This window comes from Aptenodytes patagonicus, chromosome 8 (genome assembly GCF_965638725.1).
Source record: "Aptenodytes patagonicus chromosome 8, bAptPat1.pri.cur, whole genome shotgun sequence".
Taxonomy (NCBI): domain Eukaryota; kingdom Metazoa; phylum Chordata; class Aves; order Sphenisciformes; family Spheniscidae; genus Aptenodytes; species Aptenodytes patagonicus.
In genome coordinates, this window is record NC_134956.1 from 14,131,574 (window position 1) to 14,147,362 (window position 15,789).

At 47.8% G+C, this 15,789-nt stretch overlaps 1 protein-coding gene across 6 annotated transcripts in view; it reads left to right on the plus strand.

The window, feature by feature from the left end:
* The window catches only part of PLXNB1 (plexin B1), an 83,648-nt gene that overhangs the window by 59,112 nt on the left and 8,747 nt on the right, over nt 1-15,789 (plus strand). For all 6 annotated transcript variants that reach the window (XR_012996033.1, XR_012996034.1, XM_076346439.1 and 3 more), the window contains 15 exons: nt 890-1,041; nt 2,959-3,064; nt 4,741-4,877; nt 5,517-5,693; nt 5,891-6,059; nt 7,200-7,442; nt 8,793-8,969; nt 9,296-9,444; nt 9,835-9,935; nt 10,757-10,974; nt 11,174-11,352; nt 12,132-12,198; nt 12,782-12,928; nt 13,400-13,577; nt 15,117-15,220. Coding sequence is in view for 4 of the 6 variants with exons in the window: in XM_076346439.1 (XP_076202554.1) it covers nt 890-1,041; nt 2,959-3,064; nt 4,741-4,877; nt 5,517-5,693; nt 5,891-6,059; nt 7,200-7,442; nt 8,793-8,969; nt 9,296-9,444; nt 9,835-9,935; nt 10,757-10,974; nt 11,174-11,352; nt 12,132-12,198; nt 12,782-12,928; nt 13,400-13,577; nt 15,117-15,220 (2,304 nt within the window). In the remaining 2 variants the exon portion in view is untranslated. The remainder of the gene's footprint in view (nt 1-889; nt 1,042-2,958; nt 3,065-4,740; nt 4,878-5,516; nt 5,694-5,890; nt 6,060-7,199; nt 7,443-8,792; nt 8,970-9,295; nt 9,445-9,834; nt 9,936-10,756; nt 10,975-11,173; nt 11,353-12,131; nt 12,199-12,781; nt 12,929-13,399; nt 13,578-15,116; nt 15,221-15,789) is intronic.

Here is a 15,789-nt window from a genome sequence, read left to right on the forward strand (position 1 = left end):
CTTGGTGGTGTGAGGGTGCTAGACTTTTGTGCTGGGCTTTCAGTTTGCTGATAGAGAACAGTGGGGAAAGATGCAATTGTATCTCATGCGAGCTGAAACTGGCACGCCAGTCATTCAGGAGCTGGGGAAAGGGTCCACAGATTGGATCCTCCAGCTGTCCCGAGCCAGACCCTGAAACAGGTTGGCCCAACTGAGCCTGGGGCAAAGGAGGGCAAAACCGAATGATAACAGCACAGCAAGGATGGGAAAGGCATGACAGGTTACTGGAGTTAATTATTTTTGTCTGTTTATTTTAAATGTTTCTTGCTAACTGCCACATGACAAGTGTCTGTAGCCATGTGTCCCTTTTGCTGTCAGCTTGTCCTCCCTCTGGTGGCACACAACATCCATGTGCTGCATCTTGTCTTAGTTTATCTTGGATGCTGCTCAGGGACAGAGCTTTGACGTCTGTGCAGCATGCAATTCATTGTTGTACTGATGCTGAGGGGGGAATGGTGCTTGCTGCTTCAATACTAGTAACGTGTATTGGCTTGTGCATTCCCACTCTTCAGCAGAAATGCCCTATGGAGTGGTCAGCATGTTGATGAGAAGACAAAGCAGGGCAGTCCTTGCCTTAGAAGTCTATAGTGGATTATCACCTCTGGGGGGGACCGCTGGCAACAGTGAGATATGGGAAAGAAGGCTCCGACCATGGTGTTCTTTATGGCCTTTCTTCTGATGAGGGTGCAACCTGGTACTAGTCCAAGCCAGTAAAAGGAATCCATAGCAGTGACCTGGCCAAGCAGAGTTTGTAATGGGGCAAGTGAAGGGCCCTGTGCTGTACATCAGTTGCCAGACTGCAGAGGTCTGAGATACTGTGACATTTACACATGCGCGGATGTCTTTGCAGGTGTACCCCCTGTCTGGACCAGTGGAAGGTGGCACTAGAATCACCATCACTGGCTCAAACCTCGGGCAGAAACATCAAGACATTGCAGAAACTGTCACTGTTGCAGGAATTCCCTGTGCCGTAGATGCTCAAGAGTATGAGATCTCTAGCAGGTAGAGTATCTGTGAAACCTCCTCCCGGAGGCAGGCGCTGGCTTTTCCCCCTGGCTGCTGACACCAGCCTGAGATGTCATTGCCTTTGCTGTAGCAGGTATTGAGCCTTGCCCATTCCCCAGGGAGTGCCCCTGAGTAAGGTCACTGATTAGTTGCACAGGCAGTGACCTTAGAGAGATAAGGCTGTGTACAAGGCGATGGCCAAACAGTGCTGCCATATACTGACCAGGCTGCCAGTACAGAGCCCGCAGGCCACCCAGATCAGGGAGTCACAGGCTCGGAACCATGCAGTTTCGTGGGTGTCTCTCCCAGCCACAGGGTGATTTCAATAAAGCGAAGGACATGGCTTGTGCCAGTGTCACTGCTAGGAAAATATCCTGACCATGTTAACACAGGGTGAGGCTGGGAACGCGTGGTTGGAGGTTACGGCACAGATTCTTGCCTCTGCTTGAGTGGGCAAACCCCTAGACTGTCATTCTTCACTCGCCAGCCAGGACCTCCCAGGAACAAACCCAATGAAAGGACCCTCTCAACCAGGGACAGACCAGGGAGTCCTGGTGGGCCCTATGCCACTGGTCTGGTAGCTGGGCGTGCCCGGCAGGCCACACAATGCTTGTAAAAGTAGTGGCTAGGAGGAGGATGAAAAGCAGAAAGACCTGTCCTGCTGAATCCAGCTAATGTCAGTGATAGAGAACCGGGTAGCTGGTGTGTCTGGCCAGGGCAGGACCATATAACAATGCAGGTGTAGTCAGGTGTTGAGAGGTGTGACTGGGGGGTAGCTAGGAAGCAAGGAGAAAGGAGTATTTGTGTAGTTGGCCTGTGGCAGGGCAGGTAGGTGGGAGCCTTGGACAAGGGAGGGAGAGGAGCCAAGCAACCACCAGGAGAAGAGGAGAGCAATTGTGAGTAACCTCTCATCAGAGCTGTCACAAACCCATTTTTCCATTCCATGGTAGCAGTAGTTGTAGCACCCTTCCCTCTGGGACCCAGGTAAGATCCTGCTGGGAAATGGCCTGCTGTGTTGAGCAGTGTTGTCCTGTCTGTGCGCCTTGTTTGTCTGGATCCATCGGCTTTCTGTTTTCATCCTAGAATTAGAGCATAATCTTTCTGGGGTTAGCAGGTTAGCACTGTCTTTGTTCTGTATCTGTAAATCACTTGGCATCACAGGGTCCTGGCTTGGGACTGCACTGCCTAAGTTCAAATTCCTGAGCCTTTTTTGGTTGAGGGGATATAGCTGTGAACCTGGAACCCACTCCTGAGCAAGGCCCAGACAAAATTAATCTCCTACTGTGTAGGAAGGCTGGGAAGTCTCCTGCAGAGTAGGTTTTCTGTTAGCAAATCAGCGCTGTAACATGGATTCCTTGCTGCCCTGTTCTAAGTACAACCTGACTTTTCACTGTGTCAGCACCTCCCATACCAAATTATGGCTGGGAAAAGGGCTGGGAAGAATGGGTGGTGCAGATCAGGGGAACTGGCTGGTCCCAGAGGCCACTGGCTGAAGACCAATGCCAGCTAAACCTACAGTCTTGAGTTTTCTTCTGCATCAGACACAGTGCTAATATGTGGATTGACCACTGCTAGCCTGGGGTCAGTCCAGATGTGACTGGTTTGATCAGCTCTGGACAACAGCAGAGTTCTTGCACTCTTCGTGTATCTGTGATACAGTGGGCTTCATCCCTGTCTGTCCCAGAAAGAACAATCTGGAATAGGATGGGCCTGTTTGGAACCACCCCCTGCTTTTTTCTGCTGCACCTAATCCAGTTTTTAAAGGTTTTTCTCAATGTTCGGTTGTATATTCTGAGCGTGTGATAAGGCTGAAAGAAGGGAGCTGCGGTTGCTAGATAGTTTTAGGACATGATACAAGGGATACAGCTCATCTGCTCTTCCGTGGTGTGACACTGTTCTTGGATTGCCCTGCAGTATCGTATGCGTCACTGGCGGGAGCTGGACAGAGAGATTTGGGCACATTGTGGTGGAAGTGCCTGGAGGAGGACGTGGAGTTTCTGGGCATATTTTCACCTATCAGGTAACGTAACTATTGCTGCTTTAATACCTCTCCCTGTTCTTCCAATATCTCTGCTAAATGGCTGTCTATTGCACAAACTTGTGGGACTCTACCAGGCACTTGCTGCTGGTATTTTTATCTGATTTTTCTGGTGTTTGTGTTGTCTGGTGGTTTTGGGTTGGTTTGGGTTTTTTTTTTTGGTGTGTGTTTGTTTGGTTTTCCCCCCCCCTCTTTAGATTATAAGAACAGCTGCACTGGGTAATACTAAAGATTCTGTAGTCTAGTGATTTTTTTTTTTTTTTTTTTTTTTTTGGAAAATGGTAACTATTAAATGCTTAAAGAGGAAAAATACAGGGTACTTTTCTGATTTGGAGATTAATGACTTAACATCTTACTAAGACTTCTGACTTCCCTTTTATTAATTTGCAAATTGCTGCTTGAACACACTTTTAGCTTCTGACCTTCAGCAGCTAGTGGCAGTAAGTTCAAAGTTACTGTGCGTTGTATGGAGAAATGTTTCCTATTATTTTTAAACACGTTTCTGATAACTTTCTGATACCTTAAACCCAGCAACTATGAAATAATATTTAAGTAGTTTTTAGATACAATTACTTGTTTTTCATCCTTGCTGTGCAACTTACAAGTTATGTACGTAGTTCCATGCCTCCCTCTCCCATGGGAAGGGGAAAAAAATGCCTGAAAAGTCTTAGGCTATTCCATTTTTTGCTGTATAGAACTATTTTATACACTGGATTATGCTTGTTTCTTTTCTCTTGGTTTTCGTTCTGTTATCACCATTTTAAGGCAGGGTGATGAGAACTGCATACTATGTTCAAGATGCGAGTGCAAAAGGAATTTTTACTGTGGCATAAAAATCTTTTTTTCTCAATTCCCTTCCCAGTAATTCCTACCACTTGGTGTGGTTTTGCTGAGATCTGTGCTTACAGCTGGTAGAGTTGTTACGGGTACCAAAGCACTCTTGAATGGGCAGGAGCTATTTTGAAACTCACAACTGTGTACATATGGTTGGGTTGCTTTTTTGCTGTAGTCTCCCTGCTCCTTCTCACGTCATGTATCTCGCTCTTCATTTATCAGCAGTGACTTACTTGTGCCACTCTGCCTGGTTCCTCTAAATTTTGCTGCAGCTCCTCAGTGGTAGTAAGTTTTTGTTACTCTGAATAATTTATCAAATTTCATTTCCCCTTTCCAGGTCACCTATGAGTATGTTTAACAGCACAGATCTCAACACAAATTCTTAGGGCTCCCTGCTGGTAATCTCCTCATCTACTAGACAATTTATTTGCTACCTTGTTTTTCCTAACCCAAGTTATTAATCCAGTTACTGATCTGAACAATCCCTTTGAACTGTTAATCCTAGGGTTTATGTGTGAGGGTCACAGCTCTGCTGTTTACAGCATCCATCTGCCTTTTGCAGTCTGTGGAAAGACTGGTCCCCGATTCGTGGTTCTTGTTGGTGTGATTGATCCCTCCTCTGTTGCCTCTGCTCCATAAGGTAGCTGCTGGAGCCTAGCTGAGGCCTGCCTGTGATTGGGATCTATAGCTTCTATTTTCAGAGCACCTGGAGGTCGCTGAACATGTTCTGCTGTTTTCTTTCCTTGCCTTATCTTTTGAGGTCCTTGTCACTCACATCCTTTTTTTTTTTTTTCTTCTTCTTTTTTTTTCCCCCCCTCTTCTAGAACCCAGAGCTGAAATCCATTATTCCAACTCAGGGCCCCAAAGCGGGAGGAACCTGCCTTACCCTTCTGGGCTCAAAGCTGCTGACTGGGCATCCCAGTGAGATCAGTGTCCTGCTTGGAGACCTCCCTTGCCACATGTAAGATCAGAGCCTGCCGATGTGCTGGCTGTGCACTGCCCTGAGTCCTTCCCAGAGCCCTGCAGGACGTGATGCTGCCTGGCTCAGCCCTTAGCATGGGCTGTTGGAGCTCTACTCTCATCTGTGTTCCAGGAGATCCTCCCCTTGAGGGTCATGGCAGCAACCTCGACCATCTTACTTTCCTGCCCACGTTCCCTTGGATGTGAACAGTGCTACATGGCCTCTGTTCCACATGTCCCTTGACAGGACTATACCCCATCCTGACAGCTCTGGTTTTGCTGATGGGGAACTGCAGTTGGCTCCTGCAGACTAACACTAAGAGCTGCTTGTTCTCTTGCATCCTGGGACACGTACACCTGACAGCACTGCTGGTGAGAAGGTGCACATGCCTTGGTAGCATGCTTCCAGTCTCTTCAGTCTGGACAGTGGCTGTACCTGCTTTTTGTCCACGTTCTGCTCACTGACAACTGCCCAGCAGTTATTGCTTGCTTAGATAAGGCACAAGACCTTTCAGCATTAAATTTAGGAAAAAAACAGAAGGGGTTTGCAGACTGTCTGCAAAGAGCAAGGTATAGTACTGTAAAATCTGTCTCTGCAGTGGCTGTGTTAATCCCTTGTTCTCTCTTCTGTCTCTCCAAGCCTCTCTGAGATGACGGAGGATCAGTTGGCATGCCAGACGAGTCCCAGCAATGTGTCCGCAGAACTCCCAGTCACTATCAAATATGGGGACCAAGAGCGGAGACTGGAAGGATCCTTCTTCAGATACACTCTGGATCCCAACATCACTTTTGCAGAGCCACCTAAAAGCTTCCTCAGGTAGAAAGACTGAGTGCACCTTCCCCAGGGCTGTGTGCTGAGGCAGGTACTACAGCACCAATGGCACCTGTTTGTTGAGTTGCACTTTGGAGTAAAGCCAGGCTTGTGGGAATGAGCATAAGCAGAAGGGTGGGAGCACGGGCAAGACAGAGCTAATGAATAATAGGTGGGTGAGATCTGCTGCTTTTCTCTTTCAGTGGAGGGAGAGTGCTCAGAGTTCATGGATACAACTTGGATGTTGTACAGAAACCGAAGATCCGAGTTACAGTTTCTCCATCTGAACGCCGGCGCCGAGGACTGGGACGATGGCGCAGAATCATCCCAGACACCGAGTGCCCTGAGGATGCTCTGTGCAGCATCCAGCAGGTAGCATGGCAAAGTGCTCAGCAGAGCTGAGGGTGCATAAGGGTTGATGTGTTGCTCTGGAGAGGTGGACTTCTTGTCCCTAGGGCTTTTCCCCCCACTTGCTGTTACCTGCTGGGATCATACCAACAGTCTTGGCCAAGTGGAAGTGTTCTCTGCCAGACTGAGAGGTTAAGCACTTTCAGAAACATTTCCATGCGTTGGGTCTGCCTCTGCTTAGAGGTGTGCAGGACTTGTGATGTGGGACACAAACAGCAGGGCAGCAGCGTGGAGATAAAGAAATCTACAGCTGAGCCAGAGAGCTTGTGTGGCTCAGCATGTCCATGCTCCAGACTCTTCCTTTTGCATAGTTCAGCCCATCTCTATAGCCCCTGGGCTCTCTTTCACACCGAGATACAAAAACAGGCAGAGTTCAGTGAAATTACCAGTTCCACCAACATTTTCTGCTCTCCTGCTGCCAGCGTCCCGAGATGGGTCACTACAAGAGGTATTGATGTGATCATCAAGGTCACAGAGCATGCAGCAGAATTTGCAGAGGTAGAGGGTGTTTGGCAGCCAAAGTACAAGAAGGATTTGCATTATTAGTGCAAATGATGGAGGGCTTCCTGTACATAAACTGGGAGAATATGCTCCTGATGCACATGCATCAATAATAGCTGGTTTTACCCATGTTCTTAGGAAGGCATTTGTGGCTGTAGGGGAGGAAAAAAAAAAAATGACTCTAATACTTTCACCAAATGTGTAAAACATCCAACCGGATGAAGGAACACTTCTTTCACAGAAGCATTCAGGCTAGGAAATCAGCCTTCCATTGAAGGTCTTTGGTCCCATTTTGTCAGAGCAGGGAGATCTAAAGCTGATGCCTCTCCAGAATTTGCTGCCGGAGAAATGTCAGAGCTGATTTCGACGACCTACATACTTGCAACAAAACCAGTGCTATGAAAACTTTCTTTAGAGGAACATGGGGAATTTCTCAGATCTTGGATTTTTCCCTCTACAATTAAGCAGAGTTCCTCTGGCAGTGCTCCAGATGAGAGGAATGCAGACTGGCCCCAGATTGCTCAGGGTTGGGAAGCATTGCAAAGCTGCAGGAAAAGCATTAGTGTTTCACTACTGACACCTTTTTTTGCCCTTCTCATTTAGTTTGAAGAACCATGTCTTGTTAACTCCTCCTACCTGATCCTGTGCAAAACTCCAGCCATTAACCTGCTGTTGCGGAGTGTCCATATCAAACTGGAATTTATTCTGGATAATCTGAGCTTTGATTTCAACTCATTGCATCCCATGCCCTTCTCTTACGAAGTCAACCCCATCCTAAAACCATTGAATGCTGAAGACCCTGCCAAACCATATCGTCACAAGCCGGGAAGTGTCATCTCTGTGGAGGTAACACAAAAACTAGCTGGAAATAATGTTCCTTGGACAAAGTTCATTCTGACCTGAGTGTTTTAAATTGGTGTCATGCAGCATCCAAGCATTTGACAGGCTTACAACCTGTTACAGCACGTCTACTTTGACCTATGAGAAATGGTACATAAGAAGAGGGAAAAGAGTGCGTCAAAAAAGCCTCTTGAGCCCATAAATCATTGTTAAGGGCTTCATAGGGCTTGTGGAAACTTCCGTGCTTTTTTTTATTTTTAATCCTAATAAACTATTTGTATATGAGATATCAGTACTAAATAAACCCCACATCCTATTCTCAGCTGCTGGCTTTTTCATAACTTCTTAAGACTCCTCTAGAAGTAACTTAGGAGTAAAAGAACCGTGGCAGTAGGGAAGACCTGTTACTAAGTGGAGGTAGGAAAATCACTCTTTAAAGATGATATGGAAGGCAGAGTGGCTAATGTTTTTTCTGTACATGCAAGAAAAAAAATCTCTGAGGTATTTCTTTTGTATGGAAAGGTACTTCCTAGTTCAGTACTCATTAAGAAAGTTAATGGCCACAGCTGGAGGTGCACTTTCTTCACTTGCTCTTTTTTCGCATATGAGTAAAAACTGTGAGGATGTACTAGTCTAGAAATGTCTAGACTGCTGCATTGGTATTGAATGCATCTTGGAGAAGTAGGGCAATTTGAGAAGACTGAAAGAGAACTAACAAGATGCAAGCTTTCAAAGAGCAAGGGGGTTGATCTACCGACCTGTCAGGACACCCTGACAGAGCTCTGGGCAAAAGCACGAAAACGCTGCTGCAGGATTCAGCTTAGAAAGCATTAAAACAAAAATGTAATTAACATCAGTCAGCATGGTTTTATTTTAAAAAAAAAAAAAAAATCTTAATCCCCAAAAATTAAAGCAGATTTGTGTAGCAGATAAGAACAATAGCATAAATGTGTTACACCTTTGAAAGGCATTGATTGACTCACCTGAGTGCGTAGGTTAACTGACATGAGACTACCTTTTTAAATATATACACATTGTGTGTATGTATGTGCGTATACATACAGGGTGAAGAGTTGAGCTTAGTCGTGCTGCGGCTGAAGGGCCTTAAGACGACAGGCTATTTATAACTGTACTTATGCAGCATGGTATGGGTCCTAAAGCTGTAATCTAAATCGTATGCAAGTGAATTTTTTAGCTTACAAAATGAACTTCTGCAGCCAATTCAGATGCAAGCCTAGTCAGAGAAGAAAAAAGGCTGCTTTCATCCTATGGTGTTGGTCTCCATCTTCTCTGGAGCCATGGAAATGCAGAGTTGTTTTTTCCCCGATTTGATGTGCTGTTCCACATCTGTTCCAGGGGGAAAATCTAGATCTGGCTATTTCCAAGGATGAAGTTATGGCTATGATTGGGGAAGGAATCTGTGTGGTGAAGACACTAACAAGGAATCATCTCTACTGTGAGCCTCCCTCTGAGCAGCCAGCTCCGCGGCACCGCACGAAGCGGGAGGGCACAGACTTGCTCCCAGAGTTCACGGTAGGGAATCGGCAGTACTGCAAGAAATCCTGTTGTTTGTTGAAGCACAAGCAAGAAGTAGTGGTGGAGGCAGGGAGTGGGATGGGAAGTGGAGGAAAGGCAGAAGCCCTGGTGGGGGACAGCGGAGGTACCAGGGGTGGCAAGGAGCTGTTCTTGTTCTCAACTCTACTCTTACGTGCCTGAAAGCAAATGGTATAGCTGGATTCAGGAGTTGTGCTGTGGGACAGCTTTGCTAGAGAGCTGTATGCCACCTGTACCCATTCTGGAGAAGCCCTGTGGCACCCTTGCTGCACTGAGCTTACGTCGTGGCACATGCTTTCTTACAGGTACAGATGGGAAACCTGAACTTCCTCCTGGGCCGAGTGCAGTATGACACAGAAAGCCAGCTCACCTTCCCGCTGGAGGCACAGATTGGTTTGGGTGTTGGTGCATCCTTTGTGGCACTAATTGTTCTGGTCATTGTCTTTATATACAGGTAAGAAACTCTGGCGTTGTATGAGGTCTTTAAGTTCCTCTACAACGTTATTCAGTGGATGTAGCCAAGCGTGTACATCTTGGGCCTAAACAAGGTCCCAGTTTTCTTTATTTTGTGCCACATTCTGAGCCCCTGGTGGTGTTGGTTGTGTGAGGCATGTTGCACCTGCTGGTCACGGCCTGCACTGTGGTTCATTCAGAGCCCCCACCTAATGGGTGCTCCAAGAGACACATCTAGTTTACAGAACACTGTTGGGTATCCTGTAAAGGAGATGTTCAGCAGAAATCACCTCAACACCAACTGCCCTGGAGTCTTTGGCAGCAACACAACAGTTGGCAAGGACAATCCCTGGGCTAGGGCCACTGGGAACAATTCTGCTTCTTACTGCAGGAGGAAGAGCAAACAGGCTCTCCGGGATTACAAGAAAGTTCAAATCCAGCTGGAAAATCTGGAAACAAGTGTTCGGGACAGATGCAAAAAGGAATTCACAGGTCAGTCACAGAGCTCCTAGGTTCTTGCAGCTTCAGGGAAGCTTGAAGAACCACTCTCAGCCCTACCTCTCTTTCCCTTCCTGCATACTTGTTTGGGTAGCTCAGAGCAGGCAATAACTTTAACCAGTGCTAATGCATTGAAACAGGTAGCCAAATTCTTTCATCTTTAATTCTTCTCTTTAATTCAGAGCACAGTGATCTATACTGACCCCTCTCATTCTCCAGTTCATCCTCCAGACTCAGATGAAGAGCTAAGGTCAAGACAGCACACTTGGAAAGACCTTAAGGACAGCTAGTCCAGTCTGTGTAGGGCAAGTTGAATTACACCCCATATTTTGGGCCCGCAAACCTTGTACTTCAGCTGCTTACAGCAGTGAGCCCTTGTGTTGGGAGACCTGGGGCTCTAAAACTGTGCAGGTGACTCAGATTGTAATCTCCAACTAATGTGGGAAGCAGCGAGGAGCAGGAGATCTCTAATACTCTGTCTCTGATGTAGGTAATGCCTGTAACCACAGGTCCATGCTGAACAGTGGCTTCCTCTTTATAAGGCTGGAAGCCAGCCCTCAACTGTCAATGAGAATAATCACCAAATTCACCTTCTGGTTCCTCCCCGAGGCTGGAAGCTTCCTAAAGCAGTTTCTCCCAGTGCCTAGTCTGGTTTTAAATGTTCTAGCAATGGGACCCCAATGTGCCTCTTCCCGACAGGAAACATCCTTCCTCAGTCCCATCCTGCTGGCCCTAGTTCCCACACTCCCATCATGCTCTGCACCATCGGTTGTGTGATCGTGCCGTCAGCCTCATGGGCATTTCCTTTCCCTCAGACCTCATGACTGAGATGATGGACCTCACAAGTGACCTTGTGGGCACAGGAATCCCCTTCTTGGACTACAAGTCCTATGCAGAGCGAATTTTCTTCCCCGGCCACCGTGAGTCACCACTGCAAAGGGACCTGGACATCCCTGAGTGCCGGCGGCAAACTGTGGAGCAGGGCTTGGTCCAGCTCTCCAACCTGCTCAACAGCAAGCTCTTCCTCACCAAGGTAATGTCCCTCTCTCTGTCTGCAGCCTGCGGTGGGGTCAGGGCCCACGTCACTGGCAGCTGGTGGCAGGAAGCGGGCAGCGTCTGTGAAAGTTCATTCCTGAATAGCTCCCTGCAGCAGCACTTCTTCCAAGAGCCGGTAGCTGTGACTGCCTTGTTTTCAGCAGATTCACACACTGGCTTATCTCTCTCCCCACCAGTTCATCCACACTCTGGAAATCCAGCGCACTTTCTCTCCGAGAGACCGGGCCTATGTGGCATCATTGCTGACTGTGTCGCTGCATGGGAAGCTGGAGTACTTCACTGACATCCTCAAAACACTCCTGAATGACCTTGTGGAGCAGTATGTGGCCAAGAACCCCAAGTTGATGCTGCGGAGGTGAGCCAGCCAGCCATGGTCCCACTGCTAGCTACCCGAGGGGACAGAGCCTTTCTGCCCAGCTGGCAAGCTCTGAAACTCATGTGGGTAGGATAACATCATGGCATGGGCTGCAGCTGTAAGACCAGCGTGTGTCCAGACAACACGCATCAAAAGGGAGAAAGCAATGATAATACAATGAATACATACATGTTACATGCAGTAACAACGATACCCCCCTCCCCAGTCAGCAACTGGCAGGGAAGATAGCAGGAAGGGTGTGAAAAAAGTAGGAAGCTGGAGTTGCCCACCCCAAATTCCTCTTTTGAAGCTGCTGTACATTAACTCTCTCCTTGTGTTCAGGTACTAGGGCTCTGCCACGTCTGCTAATCTCACTTTGCTGTTTAGAGGTCCCCGGGCTCGCAGTCATGCCATGTTTGGAAGCTAAACTGTCTCCTGTGTTGGGATCCCCATTAGCCTCCTGTGTGGTCCATCCTTCTGATCTTTTTGGGTTTTGTTCACAAATTTCCCTTGTTTGAGACCTACCCAAGGCTTTCTTCTCTGTCCCCTGCTTGTCTGTCTCTCCACTTCTGTAATTTGGTGCCTCCTTCAGGCTGAAAAGTGCCTTAAATGAGTGGTATCAAAAGCATTAACCTTACTGGTCTCTAAAGTCCTTCTCCCCCCCCCCGCCCCCGGCCACTTGATCCTGTATCGTCATTCTCAAGGGGAGTGATCTTTATCTCCAAATCCCTCCCTGCTGTGCACCGTATTCCTGTGACCAACCTTATGCTCTCTTTCAGGACAGAAACAGTGGTAGAGAAGCTGTTAACCAACTGGATGTCCATCTGCCTGTACGCATTTGTGAGGGTAAGCTTTTTGTCCCTTTGTGGTGTAGAGGTGCCAAAAGAGGGGAGACAGCCACAGCTTTGCTTTGTGCCTCCCTCGTAGCTGCAATAGTGCCAGAGTCATCCTGTATTTCAGGGTGGGGAATGAGAGAGCTGGGCTGTTCACTGGAGAGAGGAATGCTTAAATCAGCATTAATACCACTCAGCATTTCCAGGATGTTTTGCCAGATCATGGAGGGCTCGGTGTAGCTCCTTTATCTTGAGACACGCTGGCCATAGGATGGTTTGTTCATGGGGAGGACAGATTCTGATCGAATCCCTTTCCTGGGGAGGGGGTGGCAAGGAGAGTCTCTCAGGTTAGTGACGCAGAGGCAGAGCAATGCCTTGGTCTTGTGCAGCCGCCTGGTAGTTGGCCCGTGCACCTTCCTTGTTCATGGAGCAGGAGCTGTCGGCAGAGGCTCTGTCTGTGCCTCCTGTGGCTTAGCTGCTGTATCCTCAGTCCTGCTTCTCCTCTGCTTGGGTGTCCATATTGCCAAGCCATTGGGCTCTGCTGGGAAGAGGAAGCTGAATTTCTCTCAGGTGAAACTCCTTCCTTTCTGTGTCAGGACTCTGTTGGGGAGCCACTTTACATGCTGTTTCGAGGAATCAAGCACCAGGTGGACAAAGGGCCAGTCGACTGGGTGACAGGGAAAGCCAAATATACCCTAAATGACAACCGCCTTTTGAGAGAGGACCTGGAGTACCGGACTCTGGTAAGCACCAAATCTTTTTTTCCCTCTGGGCTCTCTGATGGGACAGGGCTGAATGTCTCTCCTATTATTGAGGCAGAAGTGCAGCATCCTGCCTCTGTCTCCTGGGAGCCAGGTTTAGCCCAGCAGCCCAACTCCATAGATGAGCAAGAGCTCTGCTAAATCAGGCACTTTTGCCCTAGGCTGATAGGGGCCGTCGCCACAGTAATCTGGTGTATGTGCTGTGCTCTGTGTCTAGAAATAAGGGGGTGAAATTGCTGATGGCACATGAAAGCCCCTCCCCAACGCTGTTGAACCTGCTTCCAGCTCTTGACACAAGACTGAGAACACATCTGTGATGTTTTCTTTTCTGAAACTCTTCCAGTGAAAGGACTAGCTGTTAACTCGCCTTAATGCAAACTATATCGAAGGTGTAAATGTTTCAGATGTAATCTTATCAGCTGAGTAGCTGCAACCTTTTCTTTTCTTTCCCAGACCTTAAACGCTTTGACACAAGCAGGAGTTGCTGCAGGAGGGGCGGAGGACTCCCAAGGGATTTCTGCGAAAGTGCTAGACTGTGACACCATAACACAGGTGAAGGAGAAAATCCTAGATCAGATCTATAAAGGGACGCCATACTGTCACCGACCAGACCCAGACACCCTGGACCTCGGTGAGCAGAACTCCTTGGTGCCAAAACTCAGTGAGGAAGTGGAAGAGTGGTCGTTTGCTATCTGTGCGCAGCACCCTGGCATGCGTGACGTTTGTCGTTCTCTGCTGAGTGTGCAGAGTCACTGACCAAGGATCTTGCACTCTGGCTGGACCCAACAGGGCATGATGCAGGAAAGAGGCTAACAGCAAGAGGTAGGGGTGGGAAAGAAGCAGTTGGGTCCAGCCCCTTCCATTTCATGGTGTTCTTTGCCAGACTTTGGCCCATGGCAATGGCTTGGGCAAGGGGACACAGGGAAAAAAAGCATGGATAATGTGTAGGAGGGGAGGACAATTTGAGTGCAGTGCGGAGATGCTGTAGTCATAGACTGGCTCTTCCTGCCAGTGAAGTCAATGGCAGTATCTCAGTAATGGATGTCAGGGAGGATTTTGCCCACAGTCGTTAATGAAAGGTAGGACTTACATAGTGAGGGAAGCCACTCAGTTTTCCATCTTCTTCATTCCTTGGCTGTTGCTGAACAGTGGTGACATTTATAGATGAGGAGGTACTGGGGGAATAGCAGGTAATAGGACTATGGGTGCATATTTGTGGTTTGAATCACCTGCTTGAAGAGTCACAATCTGACAGAATTCCTAGGAACTCGGCAAGTGTCAGATGAGAGACCTGGGCGGCCAGGTGGCCGCCCGTCCCTGTGCTCTAGGAGACTGTCCTGTGACTGCAGGACTCTGTGTTGTTAGGGGTACTTGCTCAGATTATGCTGCCTGTGAAACAGCATGGGCAAAGGTTGACCAGGATCAGTGGGTGAGTGACGAGGGATATGGCAGGTCAAAGCGAGGCAGTGATCTCACAGGTGCTGTGCTCTGAGGCAGGACCACTACTGGAACTGGATTTTGCTGTTCACTCTCCAGGAGAATGTGGAAATAACAGGGAGAAGTGCAAAGAACTTTGAATTATCCTGGGGATGGAAAGCAAACCTGAAAGGGTTCAAGAGCTTAACAACTTCAGCTTGTTGGAGAGAAGGCCGATATGCAACTCAATGCCTTTATAAATGGAGAAAAATATCTGACATTAAAGACTTTCTGGGCTTAAGTTCTGAGGCTCTACAGACTTTTCTGTTAATCCTCTTCCTTCAAGGTGGTGGATAGACTGAATTGGCAAATCATGCCCCTTTTATTCAGGACAGTCAAACCTGAAGTGGTCTCTCAAAAGCTGCAGAAGAAAATTTTGTTATTCAATAACTGGGTAAAAAACTCAGTGCCAGTAGATGCAAAGGATTTACGTGCAGAAAATTAATCCTGGGTGTGTTTATGTACACAGATAGTTTGGATGCGTGCATCACAACAGTGTGCCCATGGGAGCTTTCTCCTACTCCCTGACTGTTGGGCTGATGAACTCCCAGCCCTCCCGTGATGCTGATGTAGCTTGAGCATTAGTTTTCTCTGGCATAGAGTTCCACTAGTTCAGGTTGAAGCACAACAGACTTCAGAGATGCCTCAACTTAACAGTTTATCTTTTCATTTTTCTGTGTTTTAATGGCTGTAGAGTGGAGATCAGGGCTGGCAGGTCATCTGATACTGTCTGATGAGGATGTGACATCTGTCGTTCAAGGAACTTGGAAACGCCTGAACACTCTTCAGCATTACAAGGTCAGAACTCAGTCTACCATTGCCTTCTCTCTCATCTTCTACACACTGTCATGCTCTATTTGTGGCTCTGGCTCCTGGTGGATCACTGTCAAAAGGTTGGAGCTTTCTTGCAGCAGCATGATCAAATTAAGTCAGTGCCTGCACTGTGGCCTGCACTCTGACTTCAACAAGCATCGAAGTGCCCTCCTTAACCTGTACCTGAGACGTGGGCAGGTGTAGAGCTTGGAAGGAGACGCACAAGTTCATGCTTGGTGGCTGTTGCAATGAAGGCGATGCTGCTGGACCTGTTAATGATCCAGTCCAAATCAGTTAGTAGGTGATGGTGCACTGATCTGCGAAGTAGCTTCTAGCAATGGAAAGGGTTGGTTTTTTTACTACCTTGCACCAATGTGTCGTATCTTGCACCAATATGTCATACCTTGCTGCAACACGTTCTAGATGTGAATGACCTCAATCCCTGAGTATTACCATCTTCATCGTACTTTGCACATCAGTTTTTTAATTGGTACAAACAAGATTCTCCCACCATCAGGAAAGACAGTGATGGTCCCCCAAATCCCTGTTTCTGT